This window comes from Muscardinus avellanarius (genome assembly GCF_963383645.1).
Source record: "Muscardinus avellanarius genome assembly, chromosome: 15".
Lineage (NCBI taxonomy): Eukaryota > Metazoa > Chordata > Mammalia > Rodentia > Gliridae > Muscardinus > Muscardinus avellanarius.
Genome location: NC_137801.1, coordinates 80,980,616 through 81,004,808, shown reverse-complemented (window position 1 = coordinate 81,004,808; position 24,193 = coordinate 80,980,616). Strand labels below are relative to the sequence as shown.

The following is a 24,193-nucleotide window of genomic DNA, read 5'->3' as shown; positions in this document are numbered from 1 at the left end:
ACACACAGGACCCCAGGGCCCCAGTCACCACAGCAGCAGCCTGAAGACCACTGGCCAAGCTGCTGTGCTCTGAATGTTTATGTCCTTCCCAGATTCACATATTGAAATCCTGACACCCAGCGTGATGGTTTTAGGAGGTGGGGCCTTTGGAAGATTAGGTTGTGAGAGTAGATCCCTCAAGAGTGCAAGATCAGAGCACCTTTAGAAAAAGAGGCCCCGGCCAGGCAGGGTGATGCATGCTTCTAGGGAGAGAGAAAAACAAGTTTATTAACTACATGTTTAAATATTTGTTTAAAACATGAAATTGCTAGGTGTGGTGGCGCACGCTTGTAATCCCAGCATTTGGGAGGCTGAGACAGGAGGATCGCGGTTCGTGGACAGCCTCAGCTACTTAGTGAGGCCCTATGCGACTCAGTGAGACCCTGTTTCAAAATAAAGAATACAAAATAGGGCTAGGGGTGTAACTTGAAGGTATAATGCCCCCTGAATTCCATTCCTAGTACCACAAAAATAAATAAATAAATAAATAAATAAATAAATAAATAAAGGCCCTTTGTGATCAAACACACAGCAAGGAAGCATCAGCTATACTGAATTTGCTGTTGGCCTCTAGCCTGTGGGAAATAAAACCCTATTGTCTGTAAGTCACACGCTCAGTGGTATATTTTGTTATAGCATCTGGAACAGATCAAGACACAACTAGATTGCTATACTTCACGATCTTAAACACCTTTTATTTTGGAGGGGAGCGGGGTGCTGGGGATGGAACTGATGGCCTTGGGCATGCCCTACCTCCGAGCCACACCCCCAGCCCACACTCAGATTTTATGATCATTGATGTAAAGAGATTGGGATTATCTCCAAGCCTAATCTTCAGTGTAGGTGTTAAAATTCTGCTCATCCCAAGCGCGTGTTCTAGGAGATGGTATCTTGGCTAGGTTATGTATTTTTCTCAGTGATTTCCATTCTTTCCTTCATTTTTCTTGCAGAGGTGTTGCGGTTTATACATTATTGAGCGAGCTGTAGATAAAGTCATTTCATTGCAATATATACTTCTCCTGACATTATGCAGCTTTCCAGCAATTGGAAAAATTTTGTAATGGCCATATTCTGGATATTCTCACTCCCAAAATGATTTATCCCAAGCTCTCTGCAGCAACACCCCCAGCCAAACCGCTCAAACACAAAGTAAATTCCATGCAGGGGGATTTTATGGTTAGCATGCAAATTGGAAGAAGGACGTATCATTTGAATTCTCCATCCAGAGGCTAACTAAAACACTAGTGCACGCAGTGCCTGAGTAAGTGCCAGATGCAGGCATCGGGACTATCCTGGGGGGGGGGGGGGCTCTCCTACTACCTGGAGGCTCCTCTTGGGCATGCACACTTGCTTGTGGGAATTCCTTCTATCCTGGGCCACACTTGCCCTAGGAGTTCATCATCAGGCCCAAGGTAAGCAAGTCCCGAGAGACAGTGCTGGGAAATACGTGTTCTCTGGAAGTGTGGCGTAGACCCAGCACAAGTTAGAAGCACTGGTTAATGAGGCTTCTGGTCTGCCATGTTTGAGTCAGTTCCGCCCTATTTATGGTAGATAAGGATGGACTGAGTCCTTGAGAAATGGGTGTGAGGGCTCTCCTCTCCTGTTGAGAAAATAAGTCAGATTCCAGGAGGAAGAAAAATATCATGATACCCTGTTAAAATTAAAGTCACACATTGGGGTTCAAAATTGGGTTTCTGTTGCAAATGGAAGAAGTTGCTGATATTCACCATCTCATAGAAGGGGACTTTAGTGAAAGGAGAAATGGTAAAGCGGATGTGTAGAGAATACTCAGAGGGTGAGGGAGGCCTGGAAGCTTCGGGGTCACAGATTTATCTTCAGAGTAGAGAAAGGAATTCACTTTGAGCCTGAGCTACTCAGGGCAGGCCAGAGGTCTTGCGTCTCCATGATGGGTTGAATTTTGTTCACCCCGGATTCACGTGCACAGCAGCGCTGTCCTTTTCTGTGAGACACACATGAGCGTGTGGTTGTTCTGAGCTCTCAGAGTTGTCAAATGGCTGGGCCATGGCTCCAGGTGAAGTCCAGGTAAGAAGAGTGACAGGAAGCCACTGAGTCCCCACAGCCTGCTCTCAGATCCGTCATCCTGTGGCAGGCCGCCTTCCCCTTGGGTCAGTTTTTACCCTTGTTCTCATACAGAAAGGAAGGCCACCCTCACTATCAGTATATATGTCTCTTTCTGCAATCCCCTTGCCCCGTGACACTGTGCCCAACCACACCTGCTGCTCCCTGATCCAGATGACCACTGTGTTGCAGTCCACAGTGTCCTTATTAGAAAGAAGGGCTGACGAAACCCCATCTTGCTCTGCAATATACAGGGGCCCCAATGACCTTGTGCTTCAGTCAGCTTTTACATCACTGGGACCAAAAGACCTGGCATAAACAGCATAGGAAGAAAGGTTTATTTGGGCTTATGGTTTCAAAGTATAGTTCATAGTTGGATGGCTCCAAGGTAAACATAATGGCATTACAGCACGTGGCAAAGAACAGCAGGTTGTCTTGTGGTCGCTGGTAAAGCAGAGAGAGAAGGAGAAAGAAAGACACATACACACACCGCCACACCACACCACACCAGAAACATATGTAGTTCCCAAGAAAATATCTTCAGTGGTCTACCTTCTCTAGTCACCCTACCTGCCTGTTACCACCCAGTAAATCCATTCCAGTTATTAACCCTGAAGTGGATTTATTTGTCGATGAGATAAGAGCTCTGACTCAATCTTTTCACTTCTGAACATTTTTGCATTGCCCATACATGAGCTCTTCTACATTCTGTCCTTAAACCATTACACTCTGCCTCTGGCCATTGGGAAGGATCAAAGTAAGGAGAAGAATGGTAGAAGGAAAGGGAGATGGGGGTCCCTCTTCTCAGCAGCCCGAGCACCTTTGTTCCATTCCCACCCAGCACCCCTCGGGCCATCCCAGTTTGTCCCCATGCTGCTTTGGGGCTCCTGTGTCTTATCTCAAATCTTAAACTTCAGCCCATCCCCACTTGGGGAGACACAGGGACCATTTCAGAATCAGGGAACATTAACTGTGCTTGGCTGGTGAGTGGATGAAATAAGGCTGGGTTTGTGGAGGTGTTTTCTGCCACACAACTGTCTCTGACAGATCTGTACTCAGCACACGGGTTTACACCACTTCACTTGCAGGGTGTCTTGGGCCAGTTCCCCAACCTCTTACGCCCTAATTTTCTCATCTGCAGAATTGGGGAGAACACTGATCTCATCACAGGACTGGCCTGAGGGTTCAGAGTATGTCAGCTTCAAGAATATTGAGTCCCTCTCTGTCTAGTCATCACAACCAGCAGTTACATATGGCATCTGTCTTGGGAGAATGTCTGTTTTAGGTGCCAAAAGCCCAATAGGAACGCTTTTCTATCTTGGTGGCCGTTGACATCACTGGGACCGTGGCCGAGTGTCTTTAGCCTTCTTTTGGTAAAATATTGTTCTGAGCAAAAAGAAATTCAAAGCCCCAACTCAGTTAATATGAAAAGTAACAGATTTTTCTAGAACATTTCTGTGTTTCATGGGCATCCTCAGAACTTAGGTACCTGTGAGGGCCTTCCCCCTAAATTCACGAATATTGAAGCCCTAAACCTCCATATTTCAGAATGTGCCTATATTTGGAGAAACAGTCTTCAAAAGGGGAAATTAAGTTAAAACAAGATCACTGGCTCAGTGAGGTGGCGCACGCTTGTAATCCCAGTACTTGGGAGGCTGAGACATGAAGATTTTAGGTTGGCAGCCAACCTCAGCTACTCAGTGAGGCCCTCTGCAACTGGGTGAGAACTTGTTTCAAAAGAAAGAATAAAAAATAGGGCTGGAGGTATAGCTTGGAGGTAATAACAACATAACAACAACAAGGTCACTAAGATGAGCCCTGATCCATTGTGGCTCATGTTCTTATAAGAGATTAGGACACAGGAAGAAGGTGCATCCACAAGTCAAGGGCAGAGACCCAAGAAGGAACCACCCCTCCTGCTGCCCAGGTCAGGAATTTTTGGCTGTAGAACTATGAGGAAATAGTTGTGTGTTGTTTAAACCACTCGGTGTCTGGTACTTTGTTATGGCAGCCCAAGCGGACTAAAACAGGATTGCTGTTATTTGCATTGTGGGGGTAAGCAAACAGATGCAGAGGTAACGTACAGTTCAGTCAAGAGCACTCAGCGAAGAAGTAACCACCTTGGGATTGTCCAGGGTTGTGTTTTCTGTTCCTCCCCAAAATTGCCTCAGAGACTTCTTTACATCACACTAGCACTAAACGGGTTATTTTTGCACCACGTGTTTGGTGCGTCAAGTGTTCTGGTCTTCCTGGGCTCCGGTGGGTGGGGAGCATGCCTGTTTTCATTCTCCGTGCTGATGGTACCTGGCACCTCACAGGAACTCAGAGGCTGAATTAATCAAATTATTTTGTTTAGGAGGAAAGTCAGTATCATATTCACAAGTCCTTGATGGCGTATTGTGTCTGGCTCATCCTGGCCCCTTTATCTCCCTGTCCTGATGAATACCGCAAAACCTGCTTTACCCAGGATTTCTTCAAGTCTATTCTGAGTCACACACTTGGCAAGGTCTATTAAAATGGCATTGCTAATTTTTTTTTCCCCTTTTTTGTGGTGCTAGGGATTGAATCCAGGGGGCACTCTACCACTGAGCCACATCCCCAACCCTTTTTAATTTTTATTTTGAAATGGGGGGTCTCTCTTAAGTTGCTCAAGCTGGCCTTGAATTTGCAATCCTCCTGCCTTAGCCTCCCAAGTAGCTGGGATTACTGGTGTGCGTCACCATGCCCAGCCCTGAGTGTTATTTCATGATATCATTGTTATCAGTAAAAGCCTTACTCTTATCTGGTCATGGCTACTTCAGCAAACTTTTTTGAAGTGCTTGGGACCAGAAGTATTTTGGGTTTCAGATTTATTTGGGGGTTTGGGATATTTGCATCTAAATAATGAGATGTCTTGCAGCTTGGACCCAGTTCTAACTAAACTCATTTATAATGTTTTATGTACATTTTATACCATGGCCCGAAGATAATATTATATAATATTTCTAATATGCTTGCATTTGGGCTACAACCCATTCCGTGAAATCAGGTGTGGACTCTTTGTGTAGGCGCTCAAAACATTGCGGATATGGGAGCTTATAGGACGTCAAATATTTTAATTAGGGACACTCTCCCTGTATTGTCTGGCTGCGGGGATATAAAGTTATCACAGTGCTGTCTTGTTTCATAGCTGGACTTTCCCACATGTGAACAGCTGGGTTGTAAGATTATCGTTATCTGTTTTCATAAGAAGCAGAATAACTCTTAAGCCGAAATCTCAATTTTTAACATGGCAGAATATTCTGGCGTACGCTTGAATTTCCTATACAGTGGAGTCAAATTCAGTGGCCCAAAATGAAACAGCAGAAGCTATTAGCTTAAGTGAACTGGATGAATTGGTGTATCTGTTTTAAATCCCATGTGAGTGACCATGTCCGGTGTCCTCCCGTGCTCCTGGCTCTGACCTGGGCACGTGTCCCCGGGCCACAGACCTCGGTCCCAGCCCTGTGCCCATGGAGCAGCAGCACCCTCTATGCAATTGAGGACAACGCCACACAACTAATCCTTTCCCAGTAAGAGTAAAATATTTCTTAGACCCAACCCGTCATTACTCCAGTAAAGGAACAAGAGGTGAGCGATTCATGACAATCTTGCGGTGACATTTTGGAGAGAAAGAGAAGTCTCCAGCTGGCTGTGGTTTCCATACCATCAGAACCTCCACAGTGACCAGGGTCAAAGTAGAACTGGGGGTCCAGCAGCCATCTCTCAGAAGAAAAACCAGACTGTGCTTTTTTTCTCTTAGAATCTTGCAGAATTTTGTATATTTTTACTGGGCCAAAGGGTTTTTACTTTAGGACTTTTCTAACATTTACCTTGTCTACAGACAGGAGTATGTTTTCACCCTGCAAGTTGACCCAAAGCTAAGGAAACGATCCTTTTCCTAGTTACTTTTGGTACACCCTGACATTTCCTGTCTTATTGCCTTAAACCCAACACACACCTACAGCCTGGTTGCACCCATCCAGTTGCCGTCGGGTTAACATACCCGCTAATTTTTCCTACCTCATTTGTCTCAACTGCTGCAGAAGATGAGGGTGCTGCTTTGGGAGCAAAGGCCAGGTACAGGTGGGTGGAAAGGTGGTCTGGGGGTTTCTGTTCAGCTTGCCAGCTCTCAGCGGGGCGCCTAGGAGACAGAGAGCCTCCGGGGTCTCATGGATGAGCTTAGAGTTGGCGGGTCCTGGAGTTGGGGCAGCTTTTGCATTTATACCAACTTCCTCTCCAAAGCAGGACTGTAAAGGACATTTATCTACCCTTGCACCTCACCCTTCTACCAAAGGGTTCTCTAAAACAGGCTCATCCTTACAGAAGGAAAAGTTAACTCTCCACTAGAGTGTTATGCTCATGCCCCAGATATTTTTTAACGGGGAAGGGCAAGATGGGTTTCAGCAAGTGTCAACGTTGCAGTCACCACGCTGCAGGTGCACGGGCTAGCATTTTATTTTCTGGATAGTCACCGTGGTTTGCAACCCGGCCAAATGTCCCCCTTGTATTTCACCAGCAAAGATGTTGCATCCAGGTGCTGCCAGGGTGGGAGGCTGCCTTCTGCCCGGCATGCAGGTACCCACTGAGCCCTCACTGTCTCCTCCCCGCAGGTCTTGGCAAGACGCGTAGGAAGCCGAGCGCGCGGGACGCATCGCCCACCCCCAGCACCGACGCCGAGTACCCCTCCAATGGCAGCGGCGCCGACCGCATCTACGACCTCAACATCCCGGCCTTCGTCAAGTTCGCCTACGTGGCCGAGAGGGAGGATGAGCTGTCCCTGGTGAAGGGCTCGCGCGTCACCGTCATGGAGAAATGCAGCGACGGCTGGTGGCGGGGCAGCTTCAACGGGCAGATCGGCTGGTTCCCCTCCAACTACGTGCTGGAGGAGGCGGACGAGGCGGCCGCCGAGTCCCCGAGCTTCCTGAGCCTGCGCAAGGGCGCCTCGCTGAGCAATGGCCAGGGCGCCCGGGTGCTGCACTTGGTGCAGACGCTGTATCCCTTCAGCTCCGTCACCGAGGAGGAGCTTAACTTCGAGAAGGGAGAGACCATGGAGGTGATTGAGAAGCCCGAGAACGACCCCGAGTGGTGGAAATGCAAAAACGCCCGGGGCCAGGTTGGCCTGGTACCCAAAAACTACGTGGTGGTCCTCAGTGATGGGCCGGCCCTGCATCCCTCGCACGCGCCGCCCATCAGCTACACCGGGCCCTCGTCCAGCGGGCGCTTCGCGGGCCGGGAGTGGTACTATGGCAACGTGACACGCCATCAGGCCGAGTGCGCCCTCAACGAGCGGGGCGTCGAGGGCGACTTCCTCATTAGGGACAGCGAGTCCTCGGTAAGTGAGCTCTGCCCGGCCCAGGCCGCCCCAGGAGAAAACAGTAAACGGATCCTACGCCCCTCCCCCATCCATTCATCTCACGATCTCACTCTGTCAGGGTCCACCGAGGTCAGAAAATACTTCTTGACAGTTCTCCAAATGAACAATTCCTAAGCCTGAAGTTAACTTTTATAACAGGATGCTGATATCACTCCGTTCTGTTTTTTATTTCTTAGCAGGTCTAATTTCTAAACTAAACTTTATCAGAGCTAGGTATTTACAGGGGAAGGCATTGTCTATGTAAGCCTCAGCAGGAGCCAAGATTTCCTGCAACCACAAGTCTTGGAACGTGTTCCCCCATGGCTGGAGAGGAAGAGGAAGGCACTGTGTGTAGATTGCACACTATGACTCTTGTGTTCTGTTCCTTTTTCAAATTGTGTAAATATACATGAAACGGCAAAAAGATATTTGGGGTTCCTATCGAGCTGGATGAATACGATTTGATGTAAGGTAAGGTTTGCACCCACAGTTTAGGAACGTGACCATCTGTTCCCTGTGGTCACGTATTCTTCAGGAGCTGGGGAGAGAGTAAGTAAAATGGGCTCTAGCATGTGAAGGCTGCTTTCCTTTTTATTAAGGTTCCCTCTTCTCTTTTCTAGAGACTCAGCTGTCCCTTCCTTTCCCAGGTCCTCATTCTGCTCATGAGAAAGGCCCTGGGGATTTACCTTGGCTAGCGCTGTGTGTGTGTGTGTCTGGGCGCACAGAGCCTTCCTGCACCGCGGGCGCCTGTGCCTGGTTTCTGACGCAGCCCCTTTCGTCGGCCAGTTTGTTTTTCTTTGTAAAGCACATAATCCCAAGGTCATCTCTGCTGCTGCAGCACCACTGAGCTCATCTTTGAAGGGCTTTTGAAGCACTTAGGAGCTGTATTAAAAGAACACAGCGGTGCTTGAGAGAGTGGAGCTTTGTAGGTGTGAAGAGAATCGGAGGGAGCAGGCAGCTGGCCTCACCCGCAACAGATCTACTGCCAAGAGGCACGAGTTGGGGGTTAGAGTTTCGGGGAGGCCTGTTTGGACAGACCAGGTCTGTTGACACACGAGGCAGGGTTTTTGTGAGTAACTTACAATACCTAACTGGTTTTGTAGACATCTTTCCAAATGTACCCTCTACATAGTGATACCTCCTGCCTCCCCAAACTTGGAAAGAGTTTTAAGCACAGAGTCCAGAGTATTTAGACTCTAGTATACTTGACTTCCATTTTTTAAATATAGATCATAAAACTGGTTTGGATGTACTGTGAGAAGGGGCTTCTGAGCAGGTTAATACTGCAGTGAAATTCCCATGACTGGTGGAGATTGAGCCACGGCTCTTCAGAGAGAAGGGTAGCTGTGATCTGGTCTTTGAAGATGGGGGGACATGGTAGTGGTGGAAACCGGACCCTTTTATGGTGTCAGCAGCTCTGCGAGGTTGGCCAAGGCCCGAGACAGGCTGGGGCAGGCACACTGGAAGTTAGCTGCATCTGAAATCTGAGCCCTGAGATTTGCTTAGCTGTCCGAGTTTATCATTTCTGGCAAGACATCACATGAAATTGTTCTCACGCGACGTCAGCTCCGCGGATGGCTCTGAGGAGATCGTGTTGAAGGCCTGCAGGGGATTAAGTACAGTAGCTCTTCTAACTCCACAAGGCAAAAACTTAGAGAAAGCGCTGAAAACCCAATTATAGTATAAATGCGCCATCAGGAATGCTCATCAGAGTTAACACACAGAATGCTGAGCCTAAAACTGAGTTTGAAGAGGTTTGTAGGAGGTAGAGGCAGAAGAAACCGTAGAAGTGTTGGTCCTGTTCATTGTTGTTCCTTTTTTTTTTTTTTTTTTTTTTTTTGTGGCACTGGAGTTCGAACCCAGGGGTATCCTATCTCCAGGCTATACTCCCAGACCTATTTTATATTTTATTTGGAAACAGGCTCTCACTACATTAGTGCCTCACTGAGTAGCTGAGGTTGGCTTTGAACCTGCGTGATCCTCCTGTCTCAGCCTCTCAAGTACTGGGATTACAAGCGAGCACCACCACACCTGGCTCTCATTTTCTTTGTGTATAGGGCTCCAGGGGTTTAAAAAAAAAAAAAAAAAGCCCTTAAAAAGAGGGTAGAGCCAGGCCTAGTGGCGCGTGTTTGAAATCCCAGCATTCAGGAGACTGAGACTGGAGGATCACGGTTCGCAGACAGCCTCAGCTACTCAGTTGCCCTTCGCAACTCACTTCCTGTTTCAAAAATAAAAAGACTAAAAAACAGTGCTGGGGGTATAGCTCGGAGTTAGAATGCCCCTGAGGTCCATCCCCAGCAATATCACAAAAAAAGAAAGAGAGTAGATGGGCAAGTGTCCTCCAAAGTCACTGGCCCTAGGACAGACCTGTTGCTTTATTCGTGAGACATGTTACAGATGGTTGTCACTTTCTGACCTTGGAGACCAAGCCCTTTTTGGTAGGGACAGTCACAGATACTATTTGGATTCTCTCTCAGAACTTGGATGAGTACGACTCACTGTCTGTCTTGCATTATTAAAAAATTAACTTTCTCTAGCTGATGGAAGTACTGAGTAATGGAGGTACTAACTGTTCATGTTTTAACCATTTCTGTGGATGCCGTTTACACTCTGACTTGACTTTGGAAACTGAGGGAGGACAGATTGGCCACGGGGGACGCGTTTGGCTGGGGCTGGCACCGGCTCTGCCTAGGGAGCAACACTGTCTTAGCCTGAAGTTCTCGTGGCCTAATGCTACTCAGGGCAGCTTGTGCTGGTGGCCTTTCTGTGACGCAGGCCCTTTTGCACTCCGGCATGCATCCTCTGCCCACGTGGGGTGCTGCGAGGGCTCTAAGGGTGGAGCTTTTCTGCTGAGAGAAGAGGCCAGATTCCCACAATGCTCTTCCTGGCCATGCCCTGTTCTCAGCTGTCACCTGCAACTGCTCAGGACAAGGGGACAAATTTCTTGCTTATTTTTTCTCCCAACCCCTCATTTCCCTTTCACCTCCCCCTTTATCTTTCTTCCTGGTATTTTTGTTTTGTTGCTATTGTTGTTTTGTTTCGCTTTGTCGGCATTTCTCAGGTGTAGCCTGGTTCTCGCAGCCACTGAGACCTGAGATTTGTCATCTGACATAACTGTGTGTCTCAGAGTACAGGACAGGAAGGTTTAAAAGAGCTCAGACTTCAGCAGGACCCAGAGGCACATATCTTCATATTCTTTTTTTTTTTTTTTCCTCTTGTAGTCTTTGAGCCTGGGATATTTATTTATTTATTTTATTATTTATTTATTTATTTATTTATTTATTTATTTTTGGTAGGGTTACTGCAGGAACCCTGACTTCTCAGCAAGCATGGCAGTTTCAGGGAGCGCATCTTCACGACGTGAATCATTTTTAGACCTATCCCAAGTAATGGTAGTGTGAACGAGGTAGACTCTTGATGGAGGACGTTGTACATTTAAAAATGCAAACTACTCTTTCTCCTTTGAAGAATAAAAATATGTCCAGGTCTGAGTGCTAGGAAGAGAGGTAGGAAGTACATATTTCAGGAAAAACAAAGGAAGCCCTCGCCGTGTCTGCGCAAGTCAGGGCAGTGCTGGGTACTTCAGAAAAATCTGCTGGCCGAATCTTGAATTCATCAAGGAAGAAAGGAACTAGCAGACGTGCTGACACTTTCCCATCCCGACTCTCCTTCTTACCGCTTATTCTTATTACAGTGGCTTCTTTTCCTCTCTTTTTCTCCTCTCTCTTCTCCAATTGCCATTGCTCCTGAGCAGCTAAAGGGGACACAATTCCCAGTCTTTCCTTTCTTATGCATATTTAACTAAGTGGCCTCCATTGTAAAACGAACCTCTCTCACCTAGAAATGTCAGGAATCCTCTGTGTCCTTCGGTATGCTCCTGGTGAATCCTCGTGCACACATCCACATCGATTCTGCAGATGTAGTTACGAAGCTTTAATTACAGTTGACTCCAGGTATACTCTGCAAGCTGTTAGTACTTTGTCTTCTGCTTGGGAAGGTTGTTGAAAAAGTGGCAGGTCGCTTGTTAGATGAGATCTGGAGAGATCTAACTGGCCAGGGTGGTGTGCTGGGTAGCCTCACCACAGGTAGAGGGAGGAGGCTGCATGCCTGGGTAAGACTTCACATCCCAAGGAAACCATGTTTCCCTCGTATGTATTGCACCCCACAGTAGCATTTTTTTGTGGGTGGGGGGTGGTACTGGAGGTGGAACCCAGAGGCTTTTCTACCTCCGGGATATACTCCCAGACCTATTTTATACTTTATTTGGAAACAGGGTCTCACTAAGTTGCTGAGAGCCTCACTAAGTAGCTGAGACTGGCTTCGAACCCGTGCGATCCTCCTGTCTCAGCCTCCCAAGCGCGGGGATTACAAGCGTGCGCCACCACGCCCGGCTCTCACAGTAGCATTTAGATGCTAAGATTTTTTTTTTTTGTCACCGATACATTTATTTCAGATAGAGAAAAATTGTCTGGCTTCGAGAGATTTAGTGTATATATTCACCACACGTAAAATGGATAAGCAGTTTGTTCTTCTTGCTTTTTAAATCTATTAATATGACTTGCTCAGAAAATAAAAGAATTAGAAAAGTTCCTGGAGATATATTCTGAATGGTAATATTTCTTATGGAAACCATTTGTGACTACCACTCACAATCCATCTCCCTGGGTGGCGATTTGCACACTGTGGTGTGGATTGGAATCCACTTGGGCACCTGTTAGAACAGAGACTGCTGGGGCCCGCCTGCAGCATCCCTAACTCAGGAGGTCTGGGCCTGGGAATCTGCATCTTGAGTACAGTCCCTCAGTAGCCTGGCTGCTGTTCGGGGGACCACATTGCCATGCATTCTTATTTGCTTTATACATCTTTATAGCAGTTATTAAGGCCTGGGGACCACATTTTGAAAACCTCTGGTCCTCTGTTGTGCAGTTTTAATGGTTTGAGACATGTTGATAGCAGTTATTAAAACACAATTTTGATGCAATACTACATTTAAAAGAACATTTAAAAAACATTTTTTTAAAAAATGTTCAAAAGTAGAAATTATAACTCTGTCCTGAAGTTTAATTTTACCAAAAATCAGTTACGTCTGTGGAATTTATCCTTCGAAAAGGTTTTTCTCAGTTAACTTTTTTTTTCCTCTTTCGTGTTTGAAAATAAACTAGATTTATTTTCTGCTGGAGAACTAGAAAGAGTTCAGTTGTCAAAGCAAATCACAAGCCTCTTTGAGGCCAGCTCAAATGAGGAGCAATCCAGACACCAGAACCTGTAGCACTAGCGACCTCACAACCGAGCTGATGTTAAGAAGAGCTGGTTGCCGTGAGCTGTGCCAGGGGGCATCCTCCCTGTTCCAAAGCCAACAAGTTATTTTAGTTGTCAGGCTTTTGGCCCAGGACACAATAGAAGTTTTAAGCCTGGATTTTTGTCATATTTCTACCTTGAAACCTATTTATCTCTTAAAATTAGAGGGCTCACAAAGTCATTTAGAAAGAGCTCCTTTCCGGGAATATAGCACTCGCCACTCGATTCCCTCCCTCGCCTGAGGTTCAGGTGAGCCAGAGCCTTAGAGACAGACCTCGCCCTGCCTTTCCACCTGCTTGCTTTCAGTTCTCGCTGCAAAGTAAATAGCCGGCCACGCGCTGGCATCTGTAGGGAAGGCAAGGGTCTGATTATGATGTAGTTCTTAGGATCTAATCAGTAGGAGCACACCTGGTGCATGTGCTGTTCACGGTTTCTTTCAGGCACGTAGTCCTTCCTGGGAGGGTGGGCGAGGCTGGCCTCCTCATGACTCTGGTCCTCACGGTCTCCATGGCAGCGCCACACGCTGGGATCAAAGTGGCATGTAGCAAGCAGACGAAAAACTGGCCTTTCAGTCATGCTGTGTGTTCTTGAGAATCATGGGATTTCAGCCTTAAAACCATCCGTTACTATGAAAAATTATAGATTGAATTTTCTTTCTGCCATGTAATCAATGAAGCTTTATTTCTGCCATAATACACACACACACACACACACACACACACACACACACACACACACACGTTAGAATTGTAGATTGCCAGGCCTTGCCCACCCTGCTGAACTTGTATTTCTAGGGGGAGGGGGGGTCCTCTGAGTAGTTCCCATGCTCAGCTTTGAGAATCACAGCCTTACAGAAGAGAGACAAGGTTCAAACCTTTTTGAACATGGTTTTGTTATATGGTAAGATTCTCACTTAAATTGCTATCACTTCGTTACACTAGGTATGACCCTGCAAAAGAACAGTATTGTAAGGTTCTCCATGCATGGAGACATTTGCACTTAACTTCAGGAAACATATTACAGATGACAGAAAGATATAAGCAGCCGGGCGTGGTGGCGCACGCTTGTAATCCCCGCGCTTGGGAGGCAGAAACAGGAGGATCGCGCAGGTTCGAAGCCAGCCACGCGCGCTGGCTTAGGAGACCCTGTTTCCAAATAAAAATGTAAAACTAGGTCTGGGAGTATAGCCCGGAGGTAGAAGGGCTTCCAGGAACCCCAGTACCACCAAAAAAAAAAAAAAAAAAAAAAGAAATAAAGATATAAGCACACACCTTAACTTGAAAATGGAACAGTTAGACCTCCATTTATTTAAAGATTAGGTAGTGGGGCTCAGAGGGCTTTCCTCTGTTGGTGATGGATTTTTTTCTTATTTATGAAAATAAGCTTACATTATACTAATGAGATGAACATCTGATCAGGCTACATGTGGACTGGCTTCAGGCCTACAGAGTAAAGTATTTCAGAGACATGTTTATAGGAGACCAGAAAATACCAGGGAGGCCGGCCATGCTTGGGAGTGAGGGAAAAATAGTGCCGGCTGACAGCTGGTGACATTATTATATTAGTATAGGCAGCCAGTTCCTTTAACTAAAAGAAGACACATTATACACCAGGGTTGGGGGGAGGCTAAGAACAGAGAAAATATTAACCAGTGGAACATGATTTTTGCAGAGGCAAAATGTGCCTCAAATATCTAAAGCTCAGCAGTCCAACAGAAATCTAATGGGAGCCACTTCTAATGGTCACAATAACAAATTTAATCTTTTCTTATTGCTGTATTGGGGATGGTACCCAGAGGCCTTCTACTTTGAAGCTGCACCCCCAGCCCTCTTTTTATTCTTTATTTTGAAAGTCAGCAAACTGCTCCTCTGGACCACAGGGCCTTCCTTGAGGAAGTTAAAGGAGAAAAAATATCCATTGACTGCACTGAGAGAGAAGAATGACGTAGCTTTTGATAAAAAACCAACAGAGTGACCTGCCTTTGGGGGTAGAAGGAGTGTTAAATATGGAAGCAGAGCCTCTAGGCACAATAGTTTATGCTTGTAATCCCAGTGCTTGGGAGGAGGCCGAGATAGGAGGATCACAGGTTTGAGGTCAGCCTCAATGACTTAGTGAGACCCTATTTTTAAAAAGGGGGGGGGGGCTGGGGGTGTAGCTCAGAAAATGTCCAGGGTTCACTTCCTAGTACCCCAAATAAATTAATTAATAACTTTATTGACATATGTATTCAGATTACGGGTGCTTGGCAACTTCAGCACAACAATAGAGGTTAAACCAAAGTCCACGTGGGAGGCCAGGTGAGTGACGGGGAGGACGTTGCTGACTCTGGTTCAGAGTGGGTGATGATAAGGAGAAATGTCAAAGCCACTGGAATGTTTGCAAGAGCTTAGGAGCAGGGTCCCGCCCTCTTATTTTCTTATTAAGCTCAGGTGTGAAGAAAGAAGAAAGGATATCAAAAAAATTTTCTTGGTATTCATCCACCCCCCTCAGTGAGCGAGGAAGGGAAGTATTTGGACAGTTTATATCTAATTTATAAAAACACAAAGGTGTGCTTCTGAGTGCGTAATTGAGGCAGCCGACCAAGCGGATGAAGCTGTAGGAACCGGTTGATCCTGAAGAGAGAGTATCACCGACTGTGTTCTCAGGTGTAAGAATTGCGTAAAGGAATGACTAGTAGAAAAGGTGGTCAAAATTGGAAATGTGTAAGTCACTGTGTCTCTTGAACAGCAGATACTCTGAGCCCAAGGCAGTGCTGGGGGATCAAATCAAATTCTTGCACATGGAGGAATTACATTTAAACAGGGGACCTAAAACCTAAATAAAACAATAATCATAAGGGCCCCCAAAGAGGTTGGTTTTATACCAACCTGTTTCTCATCTGCAGATACCACTTGAAAAATGACTTTCTTGAGCCAAGAGAGGAATAAATGGGTGGTAGTACTTAAATTACTCCAGGACTTCTGATTCAAAAGCACGAGAATAGGAAAATTCAAAAAGTATGAGAAAAGCATGACCATTCCCATAGTCATAGAAAGAGATAACGAGAAGAAATGACCTGACTTTAGGATGAAGGGTGACGATTATCCCAGTAATCATCAAAGAGAAATAATACCAAGTAAGTCTGTGTAGGGAGGAGGAAAGCAGAGAGGCCTTTAGACAGGGGGAGGAAGTGCAGAGGAGGAAATGAACAGATGGAAATAGAAGGCGAGTGTTTCGAAATAGAAGAGAAGATTCAGGAATGCAGCTAGCTAGATCTCAGTCCAACCACAGAAAGGTAGGCAGAGTGGTATCTGGGACGACTTGAAAAGGTGTCCATAAATTCCATCATCCCTTCCCTTTGGAGGGCGCAGCCCGGCCCTCTCCCTTGCACTGGCGTTATACTTTGCTGCTCGCTTCTGGTGATGAGACATGGCAGACGTGTGGTGGGTACCTCCCAAGACTGGCTTGCTCTTTAGTCCTTCTCGGGTCACTCCACCTGGGGTGAGCCGGCCCTATAGTGTGCAGACACTTACGCAGCCCCACGGGGAGGCCCCTACCCTAGGCAGCTCCCAGCAGTATCCTGACTGCATGTTTCAAAAACACTCTAGGGTTCTCGAGCAAACTTCGATGCAGAATCCTCCGGGATACTAGCAGTATCCCGCAGCTCACTGAAGGGGTGAGTGTGGTGCGGTCCTTTTTCGTCTGATTTTCTTACGTGCTCAAGGATAGAAGGACTGATGGAATTGCCATCAGGGGAACCCTTCCCTGCCTTGCACTTGCTCTGGGAGCATGATGATTTAGATCAGCAGAGGCTCCAGCCTCTCCAGCAAGTCCAGGGAGGAGACCTTAGCTCTCTTTCTTCTCCTGTCAGGAAACAGTCCACGCAGGGACAGTCTGGAGAGAATCAAAGACATGGTCGGCTGGGGTGAAGTGGAACCACTTCGCCCATCAGACGCAGCCACGTCTTTTTCTGGTGGCTCTGAACCTTTGCCGGTGACTCCAACACCGAGGGTAGTCGGCCCAAATTATATTTTGGTTCTCACACTGCATCAGGCTCTCCTGGAGGGCAGGGCGCTTGGCAACACAGATGGCCAGGCCCCAGCCCGGGCAGGTTTGTGCTTCTGCATGCCTGGCAAGGCCTGGGAATCTGCCTAGGAAGCTCTCGGGTGATGCCAAGGCTGCTGGTCTTAGGAGCACCTTTGGAGACCCCATTAGCCTATTCATCCTCAGATTTCCTTCAGGGCCAGTGAGCAGTGCAGTTGAACATCCCTTAATCTAAATTCGAAACGCTCCAGAACCCGAAACGTTCGGAGTGCGGATAGAAGGTCACGAGTGAAAACTTCCACATCACGAAACTGTTTTATGCACAAAATTCTTTAAAGATATTGATTAAAATTATACCTTCGACTATATGTGTAGGGTTTATATGAAACATAAAAGAATTGGGTGTTTAGGCTTGGGTCTCATCCCTGAGGCGTATCTCACTATGCACGTGAAAGTATTCCATAATTTGAAGAAGCCAAAATATTTGCGTCCTCAAGCCCTTTGGACAAGGGATACTCAAGCTATGCATACAACATTGTATACCAGGACAGAGCGTTCATTTTCAAATGTTCTCTGCTCAAAATCAACTCAACTGGAATGGAAAACACTCCCCAATTTTCAGCACTCCTGCTCGCCATAAGTTGGTTCTGTGTCCTTAACTTTAAAGTTTCTGCTTAAGAGCCCATGAAATTAAAAATTACCTTTTCTGCTGCATTAATTTTACTGCCGTAATGCACATAAGCGCGTGTGCATACACGCACACGCGCGCACACACACACACACACACATACACATGCACGCTTGGATGTTAAATTGAGGAGCTCAGGTTAAAAGCAAGTCTTCCTATTTCCAAAGTCATCCATTGATCTTTTTTTTTATTTTTTATTACTTTTATTTTCGGTACTAGGGATTGAACCCAGGACCATTCTACCTCTGAGCTATACCCCCCAGCCCTAGTTTTTATTCTCTATTTTTTGAAACAAGATTGCACTAAATTCTAGAGGGCCTCAATAGTTGTGGCTGGCCGCAAACTTGCAGTCCTTCTGACTCAGCCTCCTAAGTACTGGGATTACAAGTGTACGCCACCAGACCCAGCTATTTTTTTTTTTTATTTTAAAATGAAATAAAAGGCCAATTTTAATAAAAATGACATATTTTCTAAAATATGCCCAAATATAATTAAGGCATTGATATAATTACAGAATTTAAAGGTTTCTTTTTTTTTTTTCAGTACTGGGGATGGAATCCAGGAGCATTTTACCTTTGAACTACACCTCCAGCCCTAATTTTTTTCTTTTTTATTCTTTATTTTGAAACAGGGTCTCACTGCGTTACACAGGGCCTCACTAAGTAGCTGAGGCTGTCCGCGAACTGAGATCCTCCTGTCTTAGCCTCCCAAATGCTGAGATCGCAAGCGTATGCCACCACGCCTGGCTAAGATTTCTTAATAAAATCTGTGCTTAGACAATAGTGCATCCCCTTACAGGATATTATTGACTCTATTTAAAATGCAACCAGACTTTTCTACTGTCTTTAAAATATCTATTGTTTAAGAGCTTAAAATTAGAAATTTTTTTTGACAGCTTTATTTCTGGTAGAAGTCAGCAGAAATCTCTGCCTGCTGCCTGCATGCACACCTCTTTGAATTATTCCCAATTTATCAAAAACAGTTTGGGAAATGAAAACTTCACGGGCCTTCAGCACCCAGGCTAACAAACAGGGCAGCGTTCTTCCCGTAGTGAGTTTCTATGGGTCCGAGAACTAACATGCTTTTGGCACTGTGACTGCGCCAAGCCAGACTTCTCTTGTCTTTTTTTTTTTTTTTTGGTGGTACATTATTTGGAAACAGGGTCTCACTAAGTTGCTGAAAGCCTCACTAAGTAGCTGAGGCTGGCTTCGAACCTGTGCGATCCTCCTGTCTCAGCCTCCCAAGCGCGGGGATTACAAGCGTGCGCCACCACGCCTGACTCACTTCTCTTGTCTTTGATGCAGAACGGGAGACCCTGGACCACCTCAGGTGTGTCCCAATTGGTATATTTATTTTCCCTATTGGTGTATTATTTTCCCAATTGGTGTATTATATTTTCCCAATTGTTGTATTATAGTTTCACATTATGCTGTAGTTCACGGTGATGTGCACATCCATGCACACGGCACGTGGCAGGCTTTCCCCTGCTCTCTCGCTCTACCCCCAACCCCTTCATTGAGTATTGGGTATTGACATTGATGTTGATATCCTCACATATGAACGGAATGTCAGTGGGAGCGATTCCTTCATTGGTCCTCTCTCTCTCCCCTTCCCCTAGGCCACTTCTCTGGCTCCATTGGAGTTTTTCCTCCATTATTGAAGTCTCTCCTGTGTCCTGATTTCTCCCTAGCTTCCGCAAATGAGAGAAAACATATATAACCCTTCACTTTCTGTGACTGGTAAAATTTGGCTTAACATAAGGTTCTCCCGGTTCATATATTTTCCTGCAAATGACATAACTTTGCTCTTCTTGGTTGCTGAGTAAAATTCCATTCTGAGTATATCCATCCCATCATTTCGTCATCCATTCATCTGTTGATGGATGCTAGCTTGGTTCCATAACGTGGCTTTGGTGATCTCTGCTGCTCGAATGACCCAAGACCTAGCTACGTGAGCCAGACACGATCCCGGCTTTCTCGGGCAGAATCCAGCAGGTCAACATAGTTAAGAGCCAGGCTGCCACGGTCGCCTATTGATACCCAGGTTATAATTCTCCTTCTGCTTCCTCCGCAGCCCAGCGACTTCTCCGTGTCTCTCAAAGCATCAGGAAAGAACAAACATTTCAAGGTGCAGCTCGTGGACAATGTCTACTGCATTGGGCAGCGGCGATTCCACAGCATGGACGAATTGGTGGAACACTACAAGAAGGCGCCCATCTTCACCAGCGAGCACGGGGAGAAGCTCTACCTGGTCAGAGCCCTGCAGTGACGGCGGCCTCCCCGGGCCCGGGCCTTGGTGGCTGTCGCTGCTGCTCTCCGCGGACGCTGCGCTGCTGTGTGGGCGCTCGTCCTGGATCGGTCCGCTTAGCCTAGTCTTTCTGTTCAGCTCGGTTGGTTTCTCATTCGCCACCCCAGGCCCTGGCAGCCACGCTCGCAGAGAACGGGAGGTGCAGGGGCAAGTTTGCTCACTCTTTTCCTTTTCCATTGGAAACGGCATTTGTCTGTTCAAATTGCTCACGTTCGCAGAACTCCCCTCCCTGCTGAAGGACACGGGGCGCAATTGGAGGGCCCCGAGGCTGCGCTTAGTTCGTGAACCACAGCACACTCAGAAAGCGGTGGCCTGAAGCGCCAGGCGGCAGATGCCCAGGGCCCTGGTCCCGGCTCCTGGACCCTGACATGGCTCCTGGGTCTGCAGCCAGCCAGCGCGCTTGCGGATAGCAATACTGGAACCGCCGGGAGAGGTGGCCCCAAGCGAACTGTCCAGTGCCTTCAAGGCTGTGCTTGCAATAAAGAGAGGAAATTCGTGAGAGTCCGTCTGCAAAGAGGGAACCGGTGAGGCAGAAAGACGTGTTTTGGTAATTTATCCCCAGATGTGCCATCTCCATAGTGCTTTTTTTTTCCCTCTTGCCCTTCAGCTTGTTTGAATTTCACAATTATGTATTTAATTCTCCAAGTAATATGTATCCGTAGGCGTTTGTTGACACTAATAACAGATGATTAAGGAAAACAGGTGATCTTTGGGGGAAGGGGGCGCTACCCACACTTTATACACACACATTATATATATATATATATAATATATGTGTAGACTATATTATATATATATTATTTGCTTTACAGGGAAATTTTTCAGGGTTTACAAAAGAATACGTGATTGGTAGTATGAGACACAGAATGTTTATGAAGAAATTGCATTTTCTTTTTTTTCTTTCTTTTTGAACTTCTTTATAGTTTAAATATACAGTTTTGAGATGGCACATTCCTATGATTGAAGAAGGGGTCTTGAGATCCCTTAAACTTGCATACCCAGTTTTTTGGATATTGTAATAAAAAAAAAAAAGTATTACGACAAAACTCTGTCCATGTTTGTCTTTGGGGAAAACAGACTCAGTTATGGGAGAGAAAGGACTTCAGCCTTCTGAGCACTCCATGCCAAGAGAGGATTGTCTTATTTATTTAGTTAGTTATTTTGCGGTACTGGGGATAGAACCCAGGAGCATCCTACCTCCGAGCTATACCCCCAGCCCTATATTTTATTCTTTATTTTGAAACAGAGTCTCACTGATTTGCAAAGGGCCTCACTAAGTAGCTGAGGCTGTCTGCAAACTGGGATCCTCCTGTCTCAGCTTCCTGAGTGCTGGCATTACAAGTGTGAGCCACCACTCTCGGCTGAGAGAATTGTTTTTAAGAGTTGAACACACTTATGACTCCCATGTTTTCAGTTTCTACCACTACGTTTTTGTATATTGAAATAGTTAACTTTACCTCGTGAAATGCCAAGAAACCCAGAATGTCAAGTGTGACCTTCACTCTTTAGAAATTATTACTTTGACTCTTTCTTTTTTTATTTTCTTTGTGAACCCTAGGCCATTCTACCTCCGAGATATAGCCCCAGTCCTTTTTCTTATGTATTTACTTGGAAACAAAGTCTCACTAAGTTTCTGGCCTAAGTTGCTGATGCTGGCTGTTTACCTGTGATCCTCCTGTCTCAGCCTCCCAAGTACTGGGATTACAAGCATGCACCACATGCCCGGCTACCAAGTGTATTTTATAGTCCATCATCAGCCAGAGTTCTCACATTCAGTGGCTCTAGCCACCACAGTCTCACTCGGTTCTCTCAATCACAGAACACTTTATTTTCCAACACACCACCATTTGGCCTGGAAGTGCAGTCATATGACTTGTGTCCCGGGGGTCCAGCCACAACTCATGTGCACAGAATGTTCCTCCCTCGGTCCAAGCACAGTGTTTGTTGTTTAGCACACCCAAGACAGTGAGGTACCAAGTCAGGACACAAAGACATGTGGCCACCACATGGGTGGTCAGGGATGCCAGCTCTGGTTCCGCTTTGGGGCTTGGCCCTCTCTAACCCCAACCTGGGAAGGAATTTAAGAGACATGAGATACGTCCTGATGACCTTCACTCACTCTGCCCTCGCCATTCCCTGTGAGTTCTTTGTATCTTTCTGTTGCCTTCTAATAGATTATAGCTGGATGTCCAGGAGCTGGGGTTGGCTGTACCCAATCATAGTGTATAGGCATTCAGGTGAGTGAGGACGATCATTACCTAATATACGTCTGTTCTCCACCTCATCCATGGGAAAACGGTTCCTGTGGACTTCTTTAGGTCTCACTGTTGTGTATTACATTTTTATCTCTGCCAGAATCTCTCTAGTGAGTTCCTGGACAGCTGGACACATAAAAGCTTTGATTTATATAGACCACTTTGGGAAGGAACCAGCAGTTAAAGGGCAGAAGACAGATGCACATTTTGGCTTCATGAACTTTTTTAAGGCTTAAGGCGTAGCTGACAGCAATTTTCAGTCATGTCACAGACTGCCTTCTGAAAGTCCCCCAGCTGCCGGAGATATAGATGAGGAGATCAGAATTAGTTTTGTGTGCGCCTGTGTTTTATTAAGAAACTGGCACCCTGGGACATCCTAGCACTGGGTGAACCACCCGAGGCTGGATTAATGGTCCCAGGATGAGCCTAGAGAGAAAGGAAAACCAGGAGTATTGTTCCTATGTGGTTTGGGATGTCGGCCACCGATGACCTGACCAGGTAGCAGTAATGCCACTGACCTTCCTGCGTGTTCAGACATTTCCTAGACAAATCTTGCTTTGTTACCCCGTTGCCTCTACACAGCAAAGAACAATAAAAGTTATTCTAAAGTTGGTGACTTTGTTCACTTTTTTTGCATGAACGTGTGCATAAGCATCGTTTCATATAAGCATCGTGGTCTGTGGGAGCCTTGCTGAATTACAGGATGCTCCCACCAGACTTCTCGAGTGGTCCACGACCAAATGCCACCAAATGATACAAGTATTGGAGTTTTAATGGTTCCCCCAAAGTGCATCACAAAACCTTATAATCATTAGACTATTGAAATTATGAAATATCCAAACCATTCCCAGCACCCATACAATCGTGGTCTTGGTGTCTGTGTGTTAACTAGTCTGTAATCTACTTTTCTGCCATGACTACCTGATGCCCAATGCCAGGACACAAATACACCAATGTTATTTTTTCTTTTCCTTTTTTGGTACTGGGGAGTGAACCTAGTCATTCTACCTCTAAACTACACCCCCAGCACAAGTTTGAAAGTGCTGTTTTAGAAAACAGTTACTTCCCACTCAATGACTGGGACACATTTTGTAACATGCGTTGGGGGCTGCACCTTTGCATGAGCACCAGGGAGTGTATGTATACAAACAAGGACAACTACAACTCACTAGACAGAATACTCCCAGAGGACCATGGTCAAATATGTCATGCAGTGCATAACTTACTTTTTAATAAGCATGGGTCAAGTCTTGGCCTTTTACGCTAGCACCAGCCTCGTTTATTGTTAGTATGTGGCAATGTAATAAATGCTACAAACTGGGCTTCTTTTTTCCCACCCCTAAAGTATCCCAGTGACTGAATCAATGATGAGTTTTGCAAAAGACGAAGTTTATTCATGAGGCAGCCAAGTTCAAATCCACTACCCCCAGGATAGGATTTGGGGCTATTTATGGGCTAAGGCATCATGACTGACACTCAGAGGTGTTGTCTGTAGTCAACTAAAAGCAGGTGAAATCTAGGGGGTTGATTCAGTAACTATAAGCAGGTAGCTGGTTATAGTGTAGACGTTGAATGTTCCCAAAGTAAAGGTTTGGTTCCCAGTTTATGACACTCTTGGGAAGTGGGGGAACCATTAGAAGGTGGAATACAGTGAGATAAAATGAGGTCATTGGGGGGAGTGTCCTTGCAGGAGAAATATTGAGACCCAAGTTGCCTCCATCACGCACTCCCTGCCTTGAAGCTCGTCCCACCACAGAGCAAAGCGCTGATGGAGACTGGAGCCTCTGCCACCATGAGCCCAAATAAACATTTTCTCAGATATTTTGTCAGAGTGATGGGAAATTGACACGTGATCTCTTTCAGTTTCTCACCAGTTTCGTTAATATGGTTATTTCAGTTCTAACACCTTGTGGGAGCCAGCTGCTGTTCCTGTGATGTGGCGCTGCTTCTTCTCAGACTTGGGAACACCTGCTCAAACCCATGCACCGCGGTGATGCCAGCTTGTCCTTATCAGCCCCGTGGTTTCAAGCAAATTGCTCAGCCTCTCTGAATATATTTTCTCACAAGTAAAACGGGGCTGCTCTCCACTGCTGTAATTCACAGGTTGGTGCTGAGTTAGCTGTGTAGCCC

The 24,193-nt window shown here is 46.2% G+C and overlaps 1 protein-coding gene across 2 annotated transcripts in view; it reads left to right on the top strand.

The window, feature by feature from the left end:
• NCK2 (NCK adaptor protein 2) overlaps nucleotides 1-19,769 on the top strand; it is a gene marked incomplete at both ends in the record, with an annotated part of 36,241 nt that extends 16,472 nt beyond the window's left edge. For both annotated transcript variants that reach the window (XM_080711203.1, XM_080711202.1), the window contains 2 exons: nucleotides 6,750-7,471; nucleotides 19,575-19,769. In XM_080711203.1, coding sequence (XP_080567329.1) covers nucleotides 6,750-7,471; nucleotides 19,575-19,769 — 917 coding nt within the window. The remainder of the gene's footprint in view (nucleotides 1-6,749; nucleotides 7,472-19,574) is intronic.
• Nucleotides 19,770-24,193: the final 4,424 nt, after the last annotated feature.